We start from the raw sequence: 26,320 nt of genomic DNA on the forward strand, positions 1-26,320 counted from the left end.
TCAGAGTAGAGATCCAGGCAGGAGTCTCTGAGTTTTGACACAACAGCTGCTCTTAAAAAACAAGTCCGACTGAAACCTGGCAGTGGGCGGGGCACCAGCCTCACCTGCCTGCCCCCGTCCCCAAACGGGACAGGTGTGACCAGGCTGGGAGCTTTTTCATCTTCACCTGCAACCCAAAAAAAAGAGAGGGAGAGGACAGTTTCGACGAGGCTTTTATCATGCAAATGTCTGCTCAGAGATAAAGATAAAGATGTATTTTATCACTGAAGGCCTCTTGATGAAATCTGCTCGCTGGAGTTTATAAATATCACAAGAATTAGTCCTCAAATACTGTTTCAGTAACTTTACAGGGGTCACCTGAGGGACTAACCCTAACCCTAAATACAGAGAGTGTCTGATAGGATGGGCCACCTCCTGAACCAACACAGCACGTTCTTAGAAATGAAAGTTTTCCCACCGATTTTTATTGATGAACCACAACACGTTTGAATTTTCAGCTCAGCAACCTTCCCCCCCCAGGAGAGGGAAATCACAGCAAGTGGGCCTGTTTGTGAAGATGGCTGAGGGGTGGGATGTCATTCATTCAATAAAACAAGTGTGACACTTTGTTGAAATGTTAAATTAAAGCAGCACTAAGGCTTGCATGCGATTCCTAAACCTGTTATAGTGTAAGATGTGAGCTGAACAGGCTCCTGTTGGGGCCTAAGATCAAGGAAACGTGCAGCAGGCTGTTATTTTTCCTCGTTACAAATTTCCCAGCAGGTGATCAGCTTTAGAACATGTCGGCTTCAGAGATTAAGATGGCGATGGCTTTGGTTTGATGCCACGGTGGTTGTGTGGGAAGCATTTTTAGTAAGAATGTAGATGTGCAGGAACCTTCTGACAGTGGTTCAAATACCTTTCTGCCTCATTGTCCTCTCGTCCTCTCTCCTTCACGCGTTTCTATCTGCGTATCTGTGTCTGTTTTTATGGAGCTTTTTCTCCCTTTCTGACTGCTCCTGCTCTTCCTGAGGTCTCCTCTCAAATCAGCATTGCTAATCCCATGAAAGTGGATTATTCACAAATGCTTCTGAAGTTTCTTCAGGGTGTAAAGTTCATTACAAAATTCATATAGTTAACTAAACTGAAAAAATCATTTATTTAAGTGAAATGAAAATAAAAACTAGACTACAGAAAAGGAAAACAATATCATGTACTTACAAAACTACACACAGGATATGTCTTTACTTTAAGCTCAATTCTGAACTTCTCAAACTCCTCAGATCTTAAAGCCCCTGACAAACATCGTCCATATTATGAACAAGAAACCCTGAAACCACGACTGAAACTACTAGAAACTAAAACATCTTAAAACAATAAAAACTAAACTGAAAGGAGCAACTGGCTGAGATGAAACTGGGTTAAGAAAAAAAGTAATGACAAACACAAATGTACAACAGCCCTGGTTTATTGGTGCGTATCAGTGATTTCTCTCATGTCATCACTGCGCTCAGATCCTGAGATGGAGGTGGGGTTTCTGAGGAGCTGAACAACCTGATGATACACCCAGAGATTATAGTACAGAGTTTAAGTTGAACATCAACATCCAGTTTGATTGTTTTACCCAGTGGGACGGGTTTTGTGATTGCCGTTACCAAAATAACATTCATCTGAAGAGCTGCTTATTTCAGTGGATGAGACATTGATTCAGAGTAGTTAGCAGTGCCCTCGGTGCCAGTGGCTGTTTTTGCCTTAAGGTTTCTTGTGTGTTTTTCCTTTAAGTGTGTGAAATTTGCATAATGTCATTGATTGTACAAATCCAGACTATTAAATCACGTGTTCCTTGTTGTGAGAATTGTTTTTTCAGGGCAGGTTTAACTCTGACACACAAAGGAAGTATGAGAGGTATGTCGACCAACCAGACAGAACTCTGCATGCTCGTCTCCTGACGCCACAGTCCTGTTTTATCACTTCTGCAAGCTGAGTCACTGCTGTAGCAGCTGTCATGCATGATCAGCCGTCACATCATTCATTATACTTGTGGCAGTCTTGGACACAAAAGCCACAGAGGATCTATTGTGAAACTCTGTATCTTTCCATGTTTAATTGGCCTTTTGATGCTGACCGACCACCACCTCTGCTGCTGGAAGTACTACTAGTATTTAAAGGGGAAAATCAGTGCACCAAAGTGTCAAATTAACATAAAGTTCAAACTCTGTGGCCTCACGCTGAGATACCGGATGTTATTTTGAAATAAAGTGTCGGGGAAAATGGTTTTCTTGGTCAATGCAAAATGTATTGTTTTTGTTTTGGAAAAGCGGATGTTGTCTGTATTCAATTGCATCTTAGCTTAACTTAAGTAAATGAAGGAATAGGTGCAGTTTTTTGTTTTAAATATCTTTCATACTTTGTATATATATATATATATATATATATATATATATATGTGTGTGTGTATATAAAACTGTCAGAACCTAATCGATCTTTTGAAAACATATCAAACAACAGCAGAGTTACAGCTATTCTCAAGTGTCACAATGACACTGCATGATTGCATCTGCGGTTTAATTCATCACGGCATTTGTATTTCAGAACACGTCATGATTAGTTGCGCAATGCATTTACAAGGTGCTATCATTTGTTGGATATGATTTGTGAAAACAAACAAGCTGGTTGTCGTGTACATGCCCCACTGATGCGGTGTAATAGATTCCTCAAATGTTCTCTTTCCTCAGGCCCTCATTGTTAATGGAGTGCATGAGTAGAAACTGTGTTCACCACACATTTGATCAGTTTGAATCAAGATATAGTTCTCCTCTTTTTTACTTTATTTTTTTTTTAATGTAGCCTGGAGTCCCCTTGAGGTTGAAGGTCGCTCTCTGACGGAGACTTGGCCAAGACTGCACACCTGTTACAGTTTGGTAGAAATAGAGTACGACAGACAAGGACAGAGGCGTAGTTTGAATAGAAATAAAATGCAAATGACAGAGAGTAGAAACATCAAATAGACAAAGTAGAGACTAAGTCCTGCTTAAGTAAGGCAGCAATTGACCTAGTTAGTTTGTTGTTAACCAAAAAGAAGGACAGAAAACCTCTTTTCTTGGGCGTACTACATGCTTCAGAGTGTGCTGGAGGGTTTCCTGCAGGATATGTGCTACTACCTGGTGGCCACTTATTGGAACTGCTATATTCGGTCAGTTCTCATCATGTTTGGGTTGTTTGTCATCCTGGTTGCTCAGTTTATTTCTGTGGTACATGTTAGTGGAAAACCAGCTAACATGTTTTAATGAAATATGCTGTCAGTCACACACACATTTCTTTAACCTCGTCCAGTTTATAGAATGAAAGAATATATTTTAGAAAATGCCTAAACTAGACAGCTTTTTTTCCCTGTAGCTGCACAAAGATAACCAAAACAATGTATTAAATATGATCACACAGTAGTGCCACATGTTGTCATAAACCAGTTAACTCTCTGTACTCAAATGTTTAGAAGAGCATAACCCAAGATATACTTGCAGTATATAATTATGTTCAAATGCATACATACTATAATGATATATTTTTACTATTTATTCCTATTTTCTGTATTGATAAGTGCTGACTGTGTCTGTAGAACCAATAGTGTCCACTAGATGGCAATATTGTGTTCCCATCACTCAATAAAACAATAACCCAGTATTTTAAAACTATATTAAGATTATATTAATATTAAGTAATAGCTATATAATATAATTCAAATGGATGTTTAAAGTTTATTGAAAGAGTATCGTTCTTTGGCTCTGTCCTTCATCCACATCAGGCATTCTTGCTGTATTCTGTGAATTATTGATCTGTATGTGAGGTAAAAGCTGAAAAATAAAGCGATGTGCACTCAATAAAGTCAAACAGCTGTGTTTACTGTGTCAGCCAATTATCTGCCCCACATAAAAGGATCGGTTATGAGGTTTGTAACAGCATCATTAGGCAGAGAAAATGTAAAAGGAGTGTCATCTGACAGCTGTAACCTGCTTAAAAAGAATTAGAATAAACATGACACCTGAATAATTGTCTTTCAACACCAGAAACACATTTTGCAGCATTAAATGTTCACACAGACAAAAAAGCTAAAATGAGGCTAAATGCCTTTTTGGAGGAGGCCACATTTTTATTTGGTATTATCTCTTATATAACTATTATTATTATTATCTTGTAATATTTATTTGTTGATGGTTAATTTGGTGGAAACGTGACCTCTGAGCCTGAGCGGAAGTGGACTGTCCCGGACAGGAAGCTGTCAGCAGTGTTTTTGTTGCTAGTGGGGACTGATATGTTGTGAAAATGGCGACGCCTCGTCGCTCCTCTCAGCAGCAGCAGCAGCAGCAGCAGCCCAGCTCCCTGCTGTCCTCCCCGCCCCGCGGATCCTCTCTCCCCGTCACTCCGCCCGGATCTCCGCCCGCACCCACCGACGATGCCGCCCCGCTTCACCGCGGAGCCGCAGCAGAGAACGCGGCTGACGGCTGTGAGGTAGCCCCTGCCTCTCCCCCCGCCGCCTCCCCGGCTCTGGCCCTCACCGTCAGCGGCAGCAGCAGCAGCAGCGGCGGCGGCGGCAGCGGCTCCAGCAGCAGCGTTAGCTCCCCGACCACCACCGAGGGGAGCGGGACCAGCCCCGGATCCACGCCCGACTCAGGCAGCGGTAACGCGGGCAGCAGCAGCAGCAGCAGCGGCAGTAGCGGAGGTGGAGGTGGAGGAGGAGGAGGAGGAGGAGGTGGTGGAGGTGGTGGAGGTGCAAACGGAGCTTTCAGGGAGGTGTTTGAAGCCTGTCGAAACGGTGATGTTTCCAGGGTGAAGAAACTGGTAGATGCGGTGAATGTGAACGCCAAAGACATGGCTGGACGGAAATCGACACCTCTGCATTTCGCTGCAGGTAACAACAAACACCATCCTTCAAACAAACCAAAGTCAGTCAGTCAGTCAGTCAGTCAGTCAGTCAGTCAGTCAGATCAGCTGGGAGGCTGCAGACAGCAGGTGGGACTGAGCAGACAGGAGCTCACACACATTGGTTGTAGCAGCAGCAGTTTTCAGGGTGATATTTGCATGAATTATCAGCAGAAATGCACCAGAGACCCTCTAAAGGACCATTTACCTGTGGTCAGAGTCTTTGTATGCAAATACCTGTTAATTAACCAATAATTCTCTTATTAAAACAGAGGATAACACCACTGAGAGGCCCAGGACAGATCTGAGATCATTAGAAGAAGCACAGCAGAAGTCCAGCATGATGTTCACTCAGTGTGTATGACTAACTGTTGTAGTGAGCTGTGGGTTTTTTATTATTATTTTTCAGAATATTCAGTTTGCAGTAGCAGATGGAAGGATGATTTGCAATTTCATTTGTTGAGAGTTTAGAAATGATCTTAAAATTATGAATAGAAACATAAATAAAAAATAATAGCTTCAAATCAGAGAACAGCTGGTATTTCAGTGTGTGTGGGAGTCAAACATTGCAGCCAAGTAATCATTTCTCGTTTTATGGGTTAAGAGATGGAGGCAAGGCCAACAGACAGACAGTACAGCACTGACAAGACCCTGTACTCTCAAATCTATCAGTGGGCTTTTATCAACTAAATACTTCAGTCTGTGATATTCTTTTTAAAATAAGCTACTTATTCAGTGAGCTCTACATTTGTGTCGACACACTGGATGTGTTTATACTTCAGTCTGCAGCAGGTGAACGTTGTCATCAAGAGTTTTTGTTGGCTGCTGAAATTTACTAAAGTTGCTTGAAAAGGTTGGCAAACACGCCTGCAGCAAAGAGTGGCTTAAACTCAGACTTATCTGTGAATGCAACAATAAATGTCACATCAAAACGTTGCCTTTGGCCACAAGCAAGAGATAAAGAAGACTCAATCATTTCAACAGTAGATACGATTTCATTATTTCATCGTAATCTTCACCGTGCTTGTTCATGAATCAAAGAAGTTATAAGAAGTGCTCCTCTTCACTTCGGCTCTTCTGTTCCAGACATGGCTGTTTTTAATTCCTTCAGCATTGCAGACAAAAAAAGAAAACATGCACAGCTGTTTTACATCTCAGGCCTTCCTAATCCTCTGCGGCAAGCCCGAAGATGATTTCAAGTTGTGTTTTGATGACTGACTGTTGCTCTTTACTCAGGACTCCACAAGCTCTGGACGCCTCTCGGAGATCTCAGTTAAACCTGCTCTAAAAGTTCTGCGCTGGAGTTTCTACTGGACCTCACAGCTCTCTTGTCCTAACACCAAATCCCCGTCCTTGCTCTTTTCTGAATTTCTCCGCTCTCTCCACTTTCAAATCTCTCTGACCGCTCAGGTTTTGGTCGGAAGGATGTGGTGGACCACCTGCTTCAGACAGGCGCTAATGTGCACGCCCGGGATGACGGCGGTCTGATCCCGCTTCACAACGCCTGCTCGTTTGGTCACTCTGAGGTGAGACACGGCACAGAAACATTTTGGTGTATAGTATGTTAATGTTGATGTGTTGGGCTGGTTTCATTTGATATATAATAACTTACTTTACATATAATATAATGTATATGTATACATAATCTTCAACAGTATATATATTTGTTATAAAATTAGTCTAACCTGAAACATCAGAAATATGAATCCAAACATCATTTATAATAGTAAAACATTGACAGGGACCATTTCACTGCAGAATATATACTAGTACATATACTAATATATATATATAGAGTTATTTTCACTTAGGTTTTAAATGCATTTACTTGCAGTGGAGTAGTTTCACAGTGTGGTATAAATACTTAGTAAAGTTTCTGAATACTTCTTCCACTGCTGGTAATTCAGAAAGCATTTTATACCTCACTTGTGTTTGGAACTTGCTTACACAATAACTGTGCTTGTGCAGTTGCATGATACGCTTTGCAAGCTCACTGAAGACACACAAATCCATGCAAGTGCAGCAGACGTAGTGTAAGTACCTATTTAGGTGACAAAGAGGTGAAAAATGTGTGCTTGTGCTCCAACTTCCTGCTTGGAACAAAACAGCCCTCCCAAACAGTTAAAACTGTAGCAGAGTTTAACTGATTGCTGCACATGAAAAGGTTGGGGAGGCAGTTTTAGAATAAGATTTGGTGTGGTGGTAAAATCCAGAGTGGATGTAGGAGTAAATTCATAGCAGTGTTGTTTTCAGAGCAAAAGATTATTCTGTCCAAATATGCAAATGAGCTCTGTTTGCCTGTAAACTCTAAAGGCACAGCCGGCCCTAAAGATCACACTGAGGAGACCAGAACTTTCACTGTCATTGCTCCTTTGATATTCTCCTCATGCTTATACATGAGCATGTTTTGGAATATCTGTGACAGATGTGCCAATGCTTTTTGTCCCCCTGGCCGTTAACCGCAGTGATCAATCTAATGTTTACAGTTTTAAATGTTTTCTCTTTGCAACCTTGTCAGAGAGGCGCTGTGCTAATGGAACTGTGTGATCACAGTGATGATTAGCATTGTGATGAGAGTAAACTGTGTAGAAACTGAAACCAATCATCCAGCGACTACACAGCTGAACCCCACAAAGTGCTCGCTGGCCTTGCTTTGATGTCTTCTCGGTATTAACGTGATTTTCACACTCAAACCAAAAGTGTACTGGTGTAGTAGTGTGGCCGTGAATTTGAATGTGTCTCTAAGGTTTAGTTGCTCCAACAGTGGAAACGTGGACATATTCTGTATGCTGTTTTCAGGTGGTGTCCCTGTTGCTGTGTCAGGGTGCCGACCCGAATGCTCGAGACAACTGGAACTACACGCCGCTCCATGAAGCTGCCATCAAGGGCAAGATAGATGTCTGTATAGGTAAGAGCACAAAAACACGAGCTACGAATAACATGAGCATGCACATTATGTAGTAACTCACTCAGCATCTGTGCACCCAGCAAGTTGTCATGAGAAAACACTGGTTGTCAGAACGGTTCCTGGAGTTGCATCATGACTTTCGTTACAATAAAAGTCAGTGCGTCTCCTATGACATTACGAAATATGTTTACTGTGGCAAATTTTTAGATATTAAATTCTCTGTTGGTTTTGAAGTCTAGTGTTTGCGTTTTATATAATATCTCCTCCGCAAACCCCCCCAAAGTCACAACCTGGAGTTCTGTATAATCACACAGTAATTTTAGAAACTGTAATAAACCGCCCACAGACTGAACACTATTATTTTCCATTAAGTATAAAGCAGCAAATAACCTGTAAATTGCAATTATTGTGTTAGTGCTGAGTCTTAAACCCACACAGGGGATGAAAGAGCATTGATTTCTTTGTCGTACAATATATGAGCTCCCACCATTTTAAAAGTGAAACAGCACCGGCTCACTTCAGAGAGGACACTGGCGGCAGCAGCTGATCTTTTAAAGGTGAATTAAAAAATAGAGTGGCTGTATTACTGATCCCTGAGGAAAATCTGAAGTCGACAAGATATGCCCCAGCATGAAAAGCACCTGAGCAGTAAGTTGTAGCATAATCTTTACGATCTTAATGGAAAGCATCGCTCAGTGTTGAGTAGCAATAACAAATGTCGGCGTCAGCCTGCTGCCAGCGTCAGTCTGGAGTGCGGAGTGCAACAAGGAGGAAAAGTTGCTCCAGACATTTTCATTTCTCCAAAAGCTGCTGCAGAATGTCTGCGTGCCAAATAACTGCATAGCAGCAGAGGGCTTTGTGGAGCTGTGATGATGAGACGTCACCCTGTTGTCAGGCCCGAGACCAGTTATTGATTTAACAATAATCATGAATGACGCTGCAATAGAGGTAAAATAGCTTATCTTTGTTGTCTAAGACAGACAGTCTGGAAACAAACAAGCTTCACTGTAAACTCAGACAGCAGAATACAAAGAAAGGGCCTAATTCAGTATATATGACGGCTCTCTGTGTTACTGTGACCAGCTCCAAAATCCACAAGATGCCTCTTTTCACAGGAGCAAAACACCTGTCTGACCTGCCTTAAGTGAAATTAAACCGGACTTTAACTATGTTCTCAGAAACAAACAGCGCTTTTAGTTTTATGATCAGTTCAGTTGGTTGGAGGCTAATTCACTGAGCTGTTTCAGGGTCTTGGGCAGGTTGCAGTGTAACATCATCTACAGTGTAATTTAGTTCATCTCGGACGACCTCCAAGCTCTCCTCCTCCAAGTCAGTAATCGCTTTGCTCCCGCAAGATGGGTTTTAATGGCACTTCTCTAATGACACGTCGCTTGCAGCTGTATGAATACTTTCTAATTGTTATGGATCATCATAACTCAACTGCCGATACCGCTGAATTAGTCGTGTTTTCGTCTGTTGATTTCCGACAGCGGGACGTGTAGCTCTGTGGTGTTGAGCTCGATTTCATGAATAAAGCTTGCTCAAAAATGTAGAGCAGGCAGCGGAGCAAAATGTATGATGTGTGAGGGAACTGCTGTCTAATTGGCCAGAATTTCCATTTGGGAAAACTCCCAGAAGTAAACAAAGGGTAAAGTAAAGCAGACTCCTGTTCTGTTCCAGAAATAGATCACTGCGTCACTTTTCAATCTCAAAATGGGGGAATGACTACGCAGGCTGATCTGTGCCCTGGTCATTGTCTTTTACACCGCTTGTATTTATCAGTGTAGGCAAACAGTTCGACAGTGAGGGCAACAGTGGCTGGAAATGAATGCGCTGATGCACTGGAGTCACCTAAAGCTCACATCAGGACTGAATGGAGAACGCAGAGCACATCTGAGAGACCACCTCCTTAATCAGCTTCCCATCCACTTGCCTCTTGTGGTTTTTACCTGAGTGCCATTGCTGTGTTGCCACCTGCCCAAATGAAGCGCACCAAGGAGGTAAAAGCTCCGGGGTTTGATTCAGCTGAACTAAACAAAGCATCAGCACATTATTTTCCAGTTACAGCCGGGCCTAATATTCAGATTGTTTTGTTTAAATCCCCTAAAATGCAAATGACGTAGTAATGACCGGGGCCAAGATCAGCCCACGTAGTTATCCCTTCATTGTGAAATTGGAAAGTAGCGCGCTAATCCGTTTCTGGAGCCGAACAGGAGCCTGCTCTTACTCTTTGGTAACTTCCAGGAGTTTTCCTGCATGGTCATACTGAGCAGTTTTCTTGTGCATCACAAATGTTGGTCTGCTTGTAAATGCTGATGTCTGAAGACAAAGAAACACAAGGAAATATGTAGCATTATAACAAATTGGTCCCTGATTCAGATTGAAGGTCCTGGTCTTGGAAAACCACTCAGAAAACCTCACAGAATAAAAGCAAGATGGATTTAAGATTAGAATGCTAAAGTGTCTGCATGAGGCCCGTCGTCGTTGAGGTACAACGATCAGGCTGTGGAGGCAGCGGGTCATGCGGAGGACGTTGTTGTCGCTGCCACCACTTTATCCAAACACTCCACTAACTGTTCTGAGGCCACACTGGGTTTGGTTGCTCTCTACAACAATGTTATGATGACATTTGGGGGCTTGTGTCACTGAAGGGCACAGACAACAGAGGCCGAGTGAGTGCCATCACGTTGGAGCGCTTCCACCTTCTGAAAACACCGACTGACACATTGTTGAGAGGATGATGAAGACATTATTCGCTATCGGTTCAAAAGGCAAACGTTTTTAGGTCACATTACCAATTTGTAAGATAATTTGGAAAGCTGGCACCTTCACTGCTCCCACTCTCAAGTAACGCATTTCACTCCCCTCTGGCACAAAGGATCATTATTCTCAAGTCCTGGATGTGAGTGTCCTTGACTGCAGCAAGCGGGTGAGGTTTTTCTGCATTACCATACGAGAGTAAGAAAACTGCCAAAACATAAAAAAGTCAAAATATCCCCCTTGATATATTGTATATCCCAGTTGTGTGTGTCTCAGAGTTGATCTTCACATAGTACTGAAATAATCTGAAACCAACAGACGTAGGAAAAGTGTGAAAATGTCTCTTATGCTGTGGAAAGTGGCAATAATGTTGAGTAGATATGCTGTATTCTAAAAAACACTGTTTATGAGTAATATCTCAGTGTTGTGATTCCAGTTTTATAAACCTGTTTTGATCTAGGCCTTCACAAATCAAAGGTAATTTAGATTTTTATTCCATCATGGAGCAACATAATCATCTGCTTTGAACGCTGACACTCAACTACTCGGCGCGTATGGGTGTTCATATCTAGTCCATAAAAGCTTTTAAACAACTGCCTGACGAGAGCGCAGCCTGAGCATTTTTAGCGAGGTTAAACCACCAGACAGAGCTCCACAATCCCCAAAATCATGTGTCCTTTTTGTCCTGATGGCGTTAAAGGTTAGATGGTTGCTTCGTCTGGTGTTTACCAAGAAGGAGATCTGGCTTTGTTGCATTTTTGGTTCGGTTTGCCGTCATAATTGCACAGTTACAAGCAAACCAAGGCATGTAAACAACACATCACATGACCTCTAAAGGCCTGCTCATTGGACAGCGTTTTGGTAGCTGGACGTCCTGCCAGGTTAGAGATTTGGCAGCAGAATGCGAGTCAAATCAACTCTGAATCGACTGTAACTTCAGCTCAGCACGACGGACGCTGCGTCCTCTTCTCTGGTGTTTAGACAACTTGGAGAAGAAATTAATCTCTCATTACCAGACCTGCTTCTCTTCAAGCTCAAGGTCTGGAGAAAATCGCATCAACAAACTTGGGATAAGAAGATCTTGAAAATCCTAAGGCAGACATACGATTGGCTCATAGTAAGAAAAAGCCCCCATAAATGGTAGTTCAGTACAAGCTTCAGCTGTGTCCTCACTTCTCCTGTGTGTGATTGTACCGGCCGTTGGTGGGATCATATAGTTTCTCTAGGTTTAGATGTCTGCGCATGGCAGTGTTTGACTTTTTGACTTTTGTAAAGCACTTTGTAACTGCTGGATCTGACACGAGCTCTGTGAACAGATTTAATTAACAATCAAAAATTCAAGTGAGCTCGCTAAGACACGTGGCGAGTTAGTGCCGCTTTCATCAGTTGGATTGTTTAGTTATTGATTAATCTCTCTCTGATTAAATATTTCACACGTTCCTCAGTGCTGCAGGTAACGTCTTCAGATCGCTCCTTGCTCCTGAACCCAAAGATAGTGCAGATTTGCAGCCATGTCAGACAGAGGAAAGCGATGCAGTCCTCACATGACAGAGGATGTTATTTTATTTTTATTTTTCAAATAACAAAACCGAATAGTCTCAGCACTACATTAGACACCCTGTCAGTTTCAGGCGTGTTGCTGAGAAATTGTTATAAATTTGCAGCGCTGCTTTCTCAGTTTTCCTGTTCATTCTTTACTAACGGTGACAGCGTGGGATAAGGACCGCCTTATCTTTATTATGAATGGTGGAGGTTTGACTTTTGTCCAAATAAGTGCCTCTTGCTTTTTCCCTAAAAAATTGGGATCTATAAATAAAATTGCACCGAATGCTGTTTGACTGCTGTTGTCCGCTGCTTTTCTTCATCAGCAGCACTTTGTCACCATGATGGGGACAGTTTTAATCCTGATTTGTTTTCCAAATTCCCTTTCCCCCCATTTTTGCACCACAGCTCGGATGGGACAAGCTGAGAAAATGTGGACAGAGTTTCTTTACTGACTCACTCTTTGGACATGGGCATTGCAGATAGTCATAAGATAATCATTGCAAATCTGACATTGTCCCGAAGACTAATCCCGTCCACAGAAGGGATTTAGGTTGTCCAGAGAGGGCTTTTACAGTTATTACAGACGAGCCATGCCCATTAGTGACAACACTGAAAAAAGCAAAGGTAGAAGTCGACAACTGCAAATGAATCAGAGACGAACACACAGACCGGATAGTGAGAACCATTCTAGCCTGTGTGGGTGTGTGTTGCGGCATGGCTGTGCATCAGACTGTCTCTCTCTGGGCATATCTTTATTCTCTAGCTGTTAAGTATCAGTATACGTGTGTGTGTGTGTGTGTGTGTGTGTGTGTGTGTGTGTGTGTGTGGGATTGGTGCAGAGCTAAATCATATTTCGGTTGAGGGGTGAGTGGGTGACTAAAGTCTGCGTCAGTGCCAGGGTAGAGACACACAAACACACACATGTGCACACATGCACATTGGTACACACAGTGTGCACATCCAAGCCTGGTTATCTCTCCTTTTGCCCTCCTCTCTGCTGGGGTTGAGCAGGGTGTTTTGAAGTGTACACAAGTCAAAGGGCATGTGCACCGGGAACAGCTCAGCAAGCACAATACTGGGGAGCGAGATAGAGAGGAAGGCAGTGAGAGTATTGACATTAGCCCCCTCAAAAGAGCTCATTTACAAAAAACTGAGCACAGGCAGAGTTTGTTATTCAGCTCATACCTGTTCAGTAGTCGCATGACTCTCTTCTCTTCTCTTCTCTTCTCTTCTCTTCTCTTCTCTTCTCTTCTCTCCTCTCCTCTCCTCTCATCTTTTCTGTTTTTACAACTCCCTGCTCTCTCTCTCTCACTCTCTGTCACACAAACACCCTCGTTTTGTTTTGCTCTCCTTCCCCCTCTTTCTGTCCTCTACCTCTCCCATCCTCTCCGACTCTCAGCTACCCCCTCCCCTCCCACCCCATCTTTCCCCCTCCTCTCCTCTCCTCTCCTCTCCTCCCCTCTCCTCTCTCATCTTGCTCTCCGCTGCATCGCTCAGTCAGTCGGAGAGGCGAGAGTCTCTCCACTCGCACTGCCTGCCCGCCTCGTCGCTGCTGCTGCTGCTGCTGCTGCTGCTACCACGATTAGCTGTAGCCACTCGTCTCTCCCTTCCTCACTCATTTTAATTTATTCTCTCAGCTGAACCATAGCTCCCTCCAACATGGAAGTGTGATGTGTTTTGCAGTTGGTCACGTAGCTGCTTTGTGAGGTCTGCTGTTTCTCTGCTGGTGTAGCGTAGCTTTTGCTGCTCTTGTTGTGGCATGTCTGTTTACATCAGCAGCATGGCTCGCAGGGCAGGGGCAGCCAGGGGCAGTCGAGGGAGCAGCGCTAGCAACAGAGGAGGAGCAGCTGGAGGAGGAGGAGAGAAATGTGAACCAGGACGTGCACAAGGGCTGCCAGGAGAGCCAGGAGACACCACCAGAGGAGGAGGAACAGGAGGGATAGCAGAGGAGCATCTGGGGGAAAAAGGAGGTCCAGGAAGAGCAGTTTATGGAGCAGGATGTGGTTCAGCAGCAGGAGGAGGAGCTGGGGCAGGAGGAGGAGGAGGAGGAGGAGGACTAGGAGGAGGTGTGTGTCGAGGAGTTTGCATGTCAGTCCAGGAGCTCAGCTACTGTCTGTGTCTGCCCTGTTGTTGTACAGTGTTACTGCAGCATGGAGCTGACCCCAACATCCGCAACACCGACGGCAAATCCGCCCTGGACCTGGCTGAACCCTCCGCCAAGGCCGTGCTCACAGGTCAGTGTCCTGTCTGTATTTCTGTGTCTCTACTCTGAATGGCTCGTATTGTGTTGCAGACTGCTTGTGTTTGTTTATATCTTTGCTGTTCTTAGTTAGCATTCTCTGTTGTCTGGCTGCAGGCGCTATCACATTTTTTTTCCTGTCAATCTATCACCCTGTTATTTTGCAAGGCTGTTCCGCTCATGTACTCACTCCGCTTGTTATTCAGTCTTTGTGTCCAAGGCTGTACACACATCGGTCCCGACATCATTTTTGTTTTGCCTTCTGCCTCTATCCAAGGGTCAGAATGTTTTCTTTGACTCCTCTTCTGGCTGAGGCCGCGCTCATTGATCAGCTACTCAATGAATTTGCTGTCTGTGTTGGATTTTGCTTTTCTTTCTTTCTTGTAATGTCAAAAACCCACAGCAGACCTTTATTGGCGATACCTTTTTTTTAACACAGAGTAAACCTGCAAATAATGACAAACTGAAATCCTAACGCAGTTTGAGACTGTAAGAACTACACATCTCCCATCCACTAGCTACTATCATCATCATCATCATCATCATCATCAATGTGCCTCTTGACTTGATGCCAGTACTGATACTTAAGCATCTTTCACACATAGTTTCTGGTTATTTCCAGTGACTATTTACAAATGAAGCTATATTTCAGGACATTTCCATGGCAGCACCAGAATAAACAACAGCATTGGCAAGGCAACAGTAAACAAGTCTTATTTATTCAAATATTTCACCAGCAGAGTCTTGTGATTGGTTTTCTCGCTCCATGTGAAATCGTTGGTAGATGAGCGTAACCTTTTACATCCCCGTCACTGTATTGTTACTTCTTTCAATCGCCCCCTTCACACACGCAGGTTATACCTGCAATGCTTATTTAATTAATTCTCTCATGGGGTCATGGGATCCCATTTAAACTGCCGTTGCCATGGCATGCGTGAAAAGGCGCAAGATGGAAATGTTCCTGAATGTAGCTGCATGTGTAAATACTGAAAATCACTAGTAGTATCTGAAAGGTTATCTTAGTAATTCACCAGAAACTGTGAGTGAAAGAACCTATTTTCAACACAGCTGTACCTGCATTTTCCCTGAAATGTTATTTGGTCTTGAGGAGGGAAATTGGTAGAAAAGAATATCGATCCCTGCTTCTGTTCAGACACGATCCCATGCAGGAAACGTCCCTGAACATTTTAGATAGATACACTGCGTGTGTGAAGGGGGGGCTGTAGACTCAATTCACTGAAAGCTAATGGTTTGGATTCAAAGCCAATCAAAGCAGAGCAAATCAATTTGTCACTTTCCATGCCAAAATATTCTGTGTTTCCCTCAATAACACTGTAGGAAGCAGCTTTTACACCCGTACGAGCAAACAAATCCATGAACTGGTTGGAGAGCTTTAGTGGCCAATATGGGGCACTAAAACTTTGCAATGAAACTCAGACTAATTACTGATTCTTTCATTGTTACAAGCTCTTAATGGCAGCAGGACTCAGTACACTTGCTTATTGGTAAGGGAACCACTGGGACACACTTAACAGCCTCTAAATGGGGAACTAATTAAACGTGTGTCTCTCACATAAATTATTTTTTGGATGGGTTTTTCTCAAGTTCTCCTCAGACTGCTGCTAATACAGACACAGAAAAACTTTATGCTGGTTTTCGGGTCTGATTTTCTTTTCAAGTCCACACTTTTCATCTCTCTGTATTCACTCTCTCTCTCTCTCTCAGTGCGTATTGGCACAGGCTCTAAATCAGTTTTTGCAGCACCACTTCTGTGTTTACATCATCAATTCCCCTTGTTAGGCCTCTGTGGCAAATGAGATAAACCTCATGATATCACAGCGAGGAGATGTGTCGTGTCAAAACAAGAGGGGGGGGAGGCGGCGGTGGAATTTCTCTACAGTCGTCATGTGAAAAATTATTGTCCTTTCCAGCCAAAATTGAAATGAGGTAGTTTTGTGATAGACTTATTGAATATGTTGCAGTTAGCCCTTTCACCCCATCTCAGAGTCACCCAAGTTTTACTGTGGTTGTTGTAGGAATGCAATTTATGAGCAGCCAAACTAGAAGATTTAGTAATTTATTTGATCTAGATGCGTCTGTACGTGATGGGAAATGTTTACTCCATACTCATTCAGATGTGTGTGTGTGTGTGTGTCTAGTCATGTAAGAGTGTCAAAGGCGGCTCAAAATTGAGGACTTGAAAAAACAATTTTACTCTATCTAGTGCTGAAAGACAGATTTGAGCACGATCTGTCAATCAAAAGAAGGAGAAGAGAATGAATGTGTGTGTTTTAGATCAGCACATGTAGCAGCAGTGGCTTTGACACACAACTCAGGGAGGAAATTAGGATGCTTCTAATGCTTCTAATTTCTAAATGTCCTTCCATGGTGAATGTCCATAAATCCACTTAGAAATAATAGAAAAAAGGAGCGTGTTAGAACTCCAGAACCTGCCCAAAAATAATCCCATTTTTAAGTTTTCTTCAGTATCAGAATAACCTAGTGATAGGTGTATGTACACCCATGGGTCCACTGCAAACAGGAACTGCTAATAGCTAATTCAGCTTTTAATGAGGCCATTTTGACAAAATGTTGACAAGGCCCACCGCGTCAGACTTAGAAAACCATTGTTTTAGTCTCCAGGACTAATGTGTGATGTAATGTACTAACCAAGCCATCAACTAAGCACATGATGCAGATCCAAACCCCATTCAGCACCATCGGAGCCATCGGAGCCGTCTGACTTGTGAGAATACCAAAAGTAGCTTCAGTGTGCAGCAGCTGCCTTCGTACACTACATTCATTTCTGAAGCTCAAAGTGAGGCAGGGGTCGTACCTGACCGGCAACCCACTGAACCTTGATTTATTTTTAAAATGGAAATACATTTTAAGCAGATTTATGATGCCCCAACTGCCTACTCCAAGAATCCTAAACCTTGATAGTAAAAAAGTGATTTGATGTTTGATTTATATAAAGTAGTGTTGTAACAGACTTTTTTAAGACATCGTGACTTGTCATAGTAGGGGAAACACAGGCAATTAACAACATTGATAATGGCTCCGTTCCATTTAGGTCATTCATTAATCCATGCCAATGAGCCAGCATGCGCAATAATATAATAATATCAGGACGCTGGAACTGGATCAACCTAACTGGAATGCAGCCTTAATTACGGTTATTAATTACACCTGTGCTTTTACCTGCTATGACGTGCCAAAATCTCTTATTTGATGGAGGCCTATTAGAAGGTCACCAAGTGATAAATACAGATAGATTATGGTGCTTGAAACACACAAAATGTGACTGAACACTCGCCCCCCCAAAAGGAGCAGATGGGCACGTTTTGAAATTTTAATGAAAAAGACAACAACGAGTCATTTACAAGGGCAGCTTAGTGTTATCTTCCCGCTTTCAACATCTGCTGTTTCCGTGATTATCCATCGATGCATTCAGGTGAGAATCGGCACCTAACGGAGAAACCAGTTGATCCGTAGCGGCAGTACTCTGACTCTCCCCTCCATCATCCTTCCCTCCCTCCTGCAGTGGTTGTTCTGTATTCTGTCTGTGGTTCAGAGCTGGCAAATTTACCGCATCTTGTCAGTAGCATGAGTTATGCTTTTAATGACTGGCACTAATCACCTGAACTATCATCCTGGTACATTGTCTCCACTGTTGTAATTACTGTTGGCAGTGATGCGCTTAATGCAATGCTCTTAAAGATGGTTTTATTATTGCCAGTATGGTCAGATTTTGGGATGGGGGGGGGCAGAACGTTTGAGCGAGGCATTTTGAATTCTTCCTCTAACCAAACCAAAGAGTGTAAATAGGAGCATATATGATCGTGTGTGTGTGTTTGTGTCACCTTCTGCCGTGACAGCCTGCACGAGCCGCCTCTCCCCGTCCTACATGTTCTGTGAATAGAGGTTCTGCTCTATTCCTCATCTCTGCCGCAGGCCAGCATAGCTTTCAGCTTCAGTCTGGGGTGATGGAAGTTTATATTGACCCATAAATTAGCTCTACTGCCCTGCCACATCCAACAAACTGCTCTCAGAAATGATAGACTCTGTTCCCTGTTAGCCGGAGATGTGAAACGGAAAGACAGAGAAAATTAGTTTTTTTTCCTTCTTTTGAGCAGCTTCAAACACCACCAGCACTGTGTTTTAATTAAGCTTTTTTGTCGTACACTTTGTTTTCCTGAGCAGGGTGAGCATAACAGGGCAGGGTGGCATTGATTTGTCAGGTCTGTGTTCCTTAGATATGCCTTATATACACGCTCGAACATGAAATTCTGCAGTTTAATTTTGCAAGCATGAGACACCACAAGTTGCAGCACACCAGGGGGGGCAGGCTCGCACACACAACTGTGCTTCCCACATTAAGAATTTGATGACAAAGGCCCGGACGCAGCGCTTCTTAACATTTACAAAGAGCTAGCAAGGATAGGCTCGTCCTAATTAGTATGTGTAGTATTACCTGCCAGAATCTCTTCAGCAGCACAATAAATAAGTCAATTAAGTCTGATAGAAATGTAGATTCTTCAAACTCTCCTCATTTCTCTGTTGTGCTTTTGTTGTGTAAAAGCGTAGAGAGTTAGAAGTTGATTATACCGTTCCTTATCGGGTTACGAAACAGGGCATGCACAGATTTTCTGTGAGATTAGCTTATCGGTAAATGGTCACTGGATCCTAGAGCTAAATTTGGACGTCCCGCGGTACACAGCGTTTATCAGATGTTGGAGCAAAGCTGGTTTGTCTGCACCTGATTTATAGTCCAGCATCTGTGTGGAGCAAGTTGAGGGTTGTGGGCCGAATTAACGCAGTGAGAGAGAGAGAACGTGCATGTTGGGTAGACTGGGTAACCACCTGTGCACAACATGTTCAGTTTATGCTTTTGAAGTATATCACAGAAAATTAAAAATGGTGCTTTTGCCCATTGTGACGTCCTTTTGTGGAGCATCATCATCATACGTTTCATCGAGGTCGTACCCATACCCATGTCTTTACCCATATCTTTACTCTTTACTTTGACACTGAGCCCAGTAGAGCCTGTTAAATCTGTGCCCCCGGCTCCACTGCACAGCGTTTTCTACTACAAGTAATTTAATTTAATGACATCATCAACTGGAAATCCGGGCGTATAACGTCAAGACTGAAGTCCTCTGCTCTCTGCTGCAAAAAGAATGAATACTTTGTTTATTATCGTTTTATTTTAGATTGATTTGAACAGGAAGGGGTGGGGCTCATCTGCAGGACATTGTTTTCATGGGGTTCATAGTCTGCAGAGGAGACTATGTGACTTTGGCTGAACAGCGGCCGCTGTGGCCACAGGTGACAAACAGGATGCCTAATGTTAGTGGCAGGTTACGCTAGAAGAGCTCGTACGGCGGCCGTGGTCCGATAATGCACTTGGAGTTGTTTGCACCAACTGTCCACACAGGCTGTTCCAAGGTCTGTGCACCGATGTGAGAATTTTATCAATGAGCCTGAAATATCCCAGATATCTCAAAAAGCAGGCTGTAGATAAGTAATTGAGAGAAATGCAGAGGAATGATGTGAGGAGCCCCAGCAGAGCTAACTTAGGAAACAAAAGGATCACCCGTAGGATTTTCTTTTTACATCCGTCTTTCCTGTTCTTAGTGATGGATCTTCCTTCGGCCGGAAAGCAGTGATTAGGACACTTTCATCAAGTTGTTTCTGCCCTTGGCGATTCTCTCTCCTCTCTCCTCATCTCTCCATTGCCTTCTTTCTTCACTCATCAATTTCGGCATTGCTTAATGAGCTTGCAAGTACAGCAGGTACTCCATCCAGCCCTCATCCTTACACCAGCCTCGGTGATCTCTTTCCCTTTGGCACATCACGTGTACTCATTGTCCTCTCGCCCCCTGCTGTCTCTCACCTGCCTCAAGCTCTCTACCAGGCAGCCTCTCCATCTTCCCCAAAGGACATTTGTCATCTCTTCTGTTTCACTTGAAATGTCTCACTCTGTCTCACCTTCTTTAAATCTCTGCCAGTGACATGATCCCAGTGTTAGATCAGTCTATGAAGGCCACATAGTTAAGTTGTCGGTCCTCAGCGAGATAATTTGCTCATCTTCAGGACTAAGACTGTTTGTCCACCAGGTTTTGGCCAAATATTTAAAGATCCTATTAACAAACAGGCTGATGAAACATAAACTCTGTGTAACTTAACTGACCGAGGTCGTTTATGTGTCCTTTGACACTGTTTTGCTATTAAGCTCTCAGAGCTTTGTTTATTTTTGTCGCTAACAGGAAACGAACTATTAAGACTCATAACAACACTGTTTCCCATAATGGCCAGACATTTGCAGGTTTAATGTCTCAGCTTGACAAAAGAAGCAAGTTGAGGGGTCGTGATGAGACACGTAACAGCAGAACGGAAAGGAGAAAGTGCTGTTTTCAGACAGATTTTAGAGATTACAGCGAAGAATTTCTTACGTAATTACTTTAGAGGAGAGAATTAGTGACTTTTAAGGATTTGTTAGGTTAGATTATGCCTGTAAATTTGCAGTTTTTTTATGGCAGCTGCAGTTTTATTGCAGTGCTCACAAATGATCATTTAATTGTATTTGAATCACAAGGGTTTCAATTTCTACTATCCACTGCTGTGGTGAAGCTCATTTTCTCAGGATATACAAAGGAAACCACAGGAACGTGCTTTATTTGTGAAAAACACCGGATGAGAGACAGCATTATGGTACAGAAGTTAGAGGCACCCTGGACGTAATGCCATGAGCTTGGCTCTCTATTAAGGTTGCTATCATTGATTATGGATTATTGATGATGAATGGGACTAATAAAGGAATATTTTAGGGATATCTTAATCTGTCAGCAGCAGTTGAAAAGTGATAGAGGACAGAGAAAAGCGGCAAATCCTCATATTTGAGAAGTGACAATTAGCAAATATCTGGCATCAAGTTTTCAAAATTGTTGATTCATTTTTCATTGACTAAATATGGTGGTGTTACTATATATTTTCTGCCTGAATGCAACAGTGAAAGATGAGCAATCGATTTTTGGACCCTGTGAATTCTGAGCTACCAACGAAACACCGTTTAGCAAAAGAAGGCTGCATTTCTCTGCTGCTTTTGTCCTGATCTCTGGAGTGACACTTCCTCTCATGATGTATTTGGTCTTGAAATGTGGTCTTCAAAAGAGACGGCGTCCCTGAGTTGGTACTCCCTGTTGCATTAATGGTGTGTCGATTGTCGTGGAGGAGCGCGGAAACCTGCTTGAATGGCGTGCAGGCAGGTATAATATGTCGGATCTCTATCAGCTGATAATCCAACAGCATCGAGCGGCGGTGATGCTGTGGTCGACTGTTTACAACTTTAAAACGTTGACACTAAAGAACCCTTTTCCATTTGGTTTTAAACCAGCATCAAAAATGTGTATATTAGTAAGTATTGTTAGTGATACTGTTGGTACAGGTGGTGTTTCACTCTGGACTCTGAGGGTCATTTCATGACTTTGCTGTTTATGTGGACGTTTGAAATGTCTCTCTGGAAGCCTGTCGCTGTAGACAGTAAATAAAGAAGGAAGGAAATGAGTAATTATTCATCCCTGTATTAGTTATGGCTGCGTTAAAAAATACCGGAAGGGATAAACAGAGACAGAAGAGAACCGAGAACAGAGAGAGTGAGAAACGGAGTCCATTAGCTGCTATTAATTAGCTCTGATTGGTATTCACAGACGAGCTGCTTCTGAGCCTCATAGAGATCAATTCCAGTCAACACACACACACACACACACTCACACACACACTCACACACACACACACACACACACAGAGCACAGAAATTCTCTTTCTGATTTCATTTACTCTACAGGCGTACTAAGACGTAACTTTTCTATATGAGCTCTAACATATGTTCACATTTAATGCAGCCGTTATCAAACGTGTTTTATGTTTTCACAGTAGGTGTTCTCTCTCTTGCACGCTGTGGAATGAGCACTACAGGAAATTAATCTGACAAAGCGTTGTCTGGTGGGCCTCAGTTTTCTGATGTCGTGTCTTGTTTTCTTTCATGCTAAAGCAGATCTTTCAAGCCGAAAATAACACGACAACTGTCTCGCTTGTTGTCACGTCAGTGCAGCTAAATTCCGATGTGGGCATCAGTGTGAGTCCATTGTACAATCTCAGGATGTGTGTTCTAAATTGATATTGACAAAACGTGTCTTCAGCTTTTTGCTGTTGATCTGATTCATCAGATCTGAGGAAATAGAATTAGGACACATCTATTGCCACTGTGGAGATAGCCTTTGATCCTTCTTCGTCTTTGTATTCTTACGCAAAACATGTAGGCGCACACACGCAGCATTGTTCAGTGTGGGTCATAAAGTGCAAGGAAATAGCAGTGACCCTTTACCAGACTGCTGCTGATAGACAGGAAGAGGAGAGTAAAGGTTTGGGTTTGATCAAAACAGTGGATCACAGCATATATTGGATGTCTTAAGTCACATCCGTTTTTTTGTGTGGTTAAATCACATATGAAAGCAGCAGAGACCAGAGGAGGAATCAAGTAACCACTGTGAGTACATGATAAATGTGAGTATTATATACTCGTTTTTCCCATTATGTTTCCCTCATGAATGCTATTACTTTTACCAAAGCAGTGACCTAGTTGCCCCATGAAAATCAATTGACTCATTGCGTCCCATCTTATTAATTCTGTAAAGCACACTTGAACATTTTCAGTGTTAGAGCCCAATCAATTCCCCAAATTGAATAAACAAAACATTAGTCTCACTTAAACGACCTGAGCGGTCAAATTTGGCCTCGCATTTGGATTTAAAACTTGGGATTTGAGAACTGACTAGAACAGAACTCCTAAAATGGGGTTTTATTATCATTCACGTGTCACTCGTGCTCAGTGCAGATATGACCGATACAGCATGGCTTCCACATATGGTGTAAGTTTTCAGCTCCATGTCCGGCTGTAACTTGGATCTTGCTTCGTCTCCAGTCTGTCACGATCGCAGAGTGTGCAGAATGTGGAGACGCTGAGTGAACAAGTTCTTTGTCAAGAATCCCTCGTCATCTTGTCATAGTTAGCTTTTCATCCTTGGGAATGAGTTAGCCCTGCAGACGGCAATAATAGGCTGTCACCCCCAAAGAAACTACAGCAGATGCTCTTCTCTCTTGTTCTTTTCATTTAGCTATTGTTGTTGAGACTTTTCCGTAACCACAGGGCTTGTAAGGTGTCTGTCACAACTAAATCACACGAAGGATTTAGGATCATTTATGACATTAACTTTCAACTGCCTTCAGTTTCTAAACAGCAGCTGAGTGGTCTTCTGACAGAAATGCAGTTGACTGCACCATCCCTCTGTGCAAAACTTCTATAAGTGCAAGTTGGTACTCCCACGGAGGGCAACATTTACATCCTCAGTCAGCCAACTTTGGCCCTGGACGTCTGGCTGACAGCCAAAGGCAGACATAAACGCAGACCACGGTAACCCACTGACATTAAAAATAGAAAAAAAACGGTTGAAACATTAACAGATCGCCATGATAGAAAAAGAGATGAGTGCTGATAAGAGTGGAAGAGGAGCATTATGAAGCGTTTGTGCCAATGGAAAATGACGTGAAGGCCATGTATAGGAATAATACAGGGGAAACATACATTCAGCCTTTAACTTAGGATGTGGGAGACACAATTGGAACATACTGCTACCCCTCAAATTATTGTCCATGTGCAGACCAATGATGTTTGCAGAGAGAGATCAGAAGTGCTACAGCGGGATGTGACTGAACTGCTTAATGGCTTTGACAGAGTGGAGGCCCAGTTGTTTATTAGTGGAGCTCAGTCAACAGAGGGATCAACAGGCTCAGCAGACTCTTATCACTGAGTACATGGCTCAGCAAAACCTGTGGTCTGAAAGGGATCAACTACTTTGATAACTTCTGGGGATGTAGGCATCTTTTTGGCACAGCAGCAGCCGCCTCCAACGCCACGATGTCAGTGTGCTGACAGCCTCTCACACAGCAGCAGGAAAAAGAAAAGCCACAGCCTCTGTGTCAACATGTGAATACCCAGCTCATGGATCAGTATTCCTTCATGAATGTATTTCTCATCATTCCTTACCACAGCTGGACAACAGAAGTATTTACCAAACACAAATATTTGCAAAACAAGAGCAGAAACAGGCGTTAAGGCATAAACAACTGAGAAAAAGAAGGAAAAATGCATATTGTGGGTTGTTTTGTTATTTTGAGTTGTCACATCGGGGTTGGGATGATCTGAGTGGGTGAGACGGTGCAGAAAAGGATCAGCTGTGGTTGAACTGCAGGAAAGGAGACCAGCTGTTATGGAATGGGATCAGATTGTCCTTTACAGTTGGCGTTAGCTTTTCGAGGCTTGTGCGGTCTGTTAACAGATTGAGCCAATGGTTTATTGATAATTTAGTTTCTGACTTTGGGTGGATCAGTCTTCCAACTCCTCCTTCCGTCATCTCCCCTTCGCCTCATGCCTTTTGGGATGCGCTGACAAAATGGAAGAGCTGTTTTCTCTTTTTTAAAACGTTTTATAATACATTATGTAAAGCACTTTGAATATGAAATGTGCTACAATGTGCTCCACACACACTTGCCTAGCCTTTTGTGCAGAGTATCCCTGTCTTGTCTTGTCATAACTGGAACTGGTTAATACATTTTCACTGCCAGGCAGGTTTTCATCTCTTGGAATCAATTAGGACTTGTTTCCACCCTGCCCTGCTTTTCCAGCTCGCAGTGCCGCACAGAAGCTTTGGGAAGCGTTTGTCTTTGCTCCTACAGTAGCTGTGACTGTTACAAAAAACAGTTTGAAGAGTGGCGTGCTTTGACGGAAATGTTGGTGTGTGTCCTGCCACGCTGGGTGTCGAAGATTTGCTGTCAGCAAGCGCTTCCACTCTGTTGTAAAAGAGAAAAGAAAATTTGTTGCTTTGAAGAGGGGTCCGTCATGGGCAGGCAGCTTTAACATAGCAGAAAATTAGCCAGCTCACTCTCTCACAAGGGCTGGCGGAAAATGATGAGAGATTTAAGAGAGGTTGGGGAGGGGTGGTGGTGGTGGGAAAGTTGATGAATAAGGGGAGGGGGGAAAGAGAGAGGAAGCCAAGGAGAAAGAGCCGAGGGTTGGAGGGAATAAGTGAAGGAAGAGGAAGGAAGTGGATGGATGTCGAAGAGGAGAACAGATTCAAAGGGTGAAAGGAAAGAGAGAGAGAGAGAGAGAGAGAGTGGAGGAGGAAAGATGACGATGCTGACTGGCTTGGGTGACGGACGAACAGAGAGATGAATTGATGCGACACCGAGTGAATGCAAAGAGGGCAGCACTGATGGCTGCGTATGTTAGCGGCCTAATCATGAAAACAAAGAACTGCTGTAGCCGCTTCGTCCTGCAAAGGCAATCTAGCACCCATGTGCACCTTGCAGAGCCTGTGTGTGTGTGTGTGTGTGTGTGTGAGAGAGAGCATGAATTCCTCTGGCTGCAAGGCCTAGTGTGTAGCTTTCCTCCCCCTATCAGAGACATGCTCATTGATTACCACGATGACTGCTGTTCGATTGGTCCCTGGTGATGAATGAGCCTCGGCCCCATTTCCAAAATGACCTAGCAAGGGAAGCAAAACAAAGTGACTGTTTTCTTTTATTTTTTATTGCGAGGGTGCGCGATGCACTTCCAAGGTTCCCTCACCCCATTTGTGCCATTTTCCTGCAGCTGAAATTGCCTAGTTTTCCACACGGCTGCACAGCTCTGAGTGAGTTAGTGAGGGCAGCCGGCCACTCCGCAAGAGTAGACTGACAGAATTTGGTTAATGAACTCAGAAAAAGTAAAGAAATGGGAAGTACATAGTAATCTGTTTCTCCTGGACGATTGAAGTACAGGCCACTTGAAATGCGTGTGAATTAAAGTTGTGTTTGTAGTACAGCGCAGTGAAAAAGTGTCACTGAGTGTCCTCTTCGAAATCAAACAGATTGTA

General features: G+C 43.2%; 1 protein-coding gene across 1 annotated transcript in view; it reads left to right on the top strand.

Moving 5' to 3' along the window:
- The first annotated feature begins 4,291 nt into the window (after positions 1-4,291).
- The window catches only part of LOC139218574 (poly [ADP-ribose] polymerase tankyrase-1-like), a 76,562-nt gene continuing 54,533 nt past the window's right edge, over positions 4,292-26,320 (top strand). The window contains exons 1-4 of the mRNA XM_070850199.1: positions 4,292-4,885; positions 6,307-6,422; positions 7,696-7,804; positions 14,248-14,343. Of these exons, the coding sequence (XP_070706300.1) occupies positions 4,300-4,885; positions 6,307-6,422; positions 7,696-7,804; positions 14,248-14,343 (907 nt within the window). The 5' untranslated portion in view covers positions 4,292-4,299. The remainder of the gene's footprint in view (positions 4,886-6,306; positions 6,423-7,695; positions 7,805-14,247; positions 14,344-26,320) is intronic.

This window comes from Pempheris klunzingeri, chromosome 19 (genome assembly GCF_042242105.1).
Source record: "Pempheris klunzingeri isolate RE-2024b chromosome 19, fPemKlu1.hap1, whole genome shotgun sequence".
NCBI lineage: Eukaryota > Metazoa > Chordata > Actinopteri > Acropomatiformes > Pempheridae > Pempheris > Pempheris klunzingeri.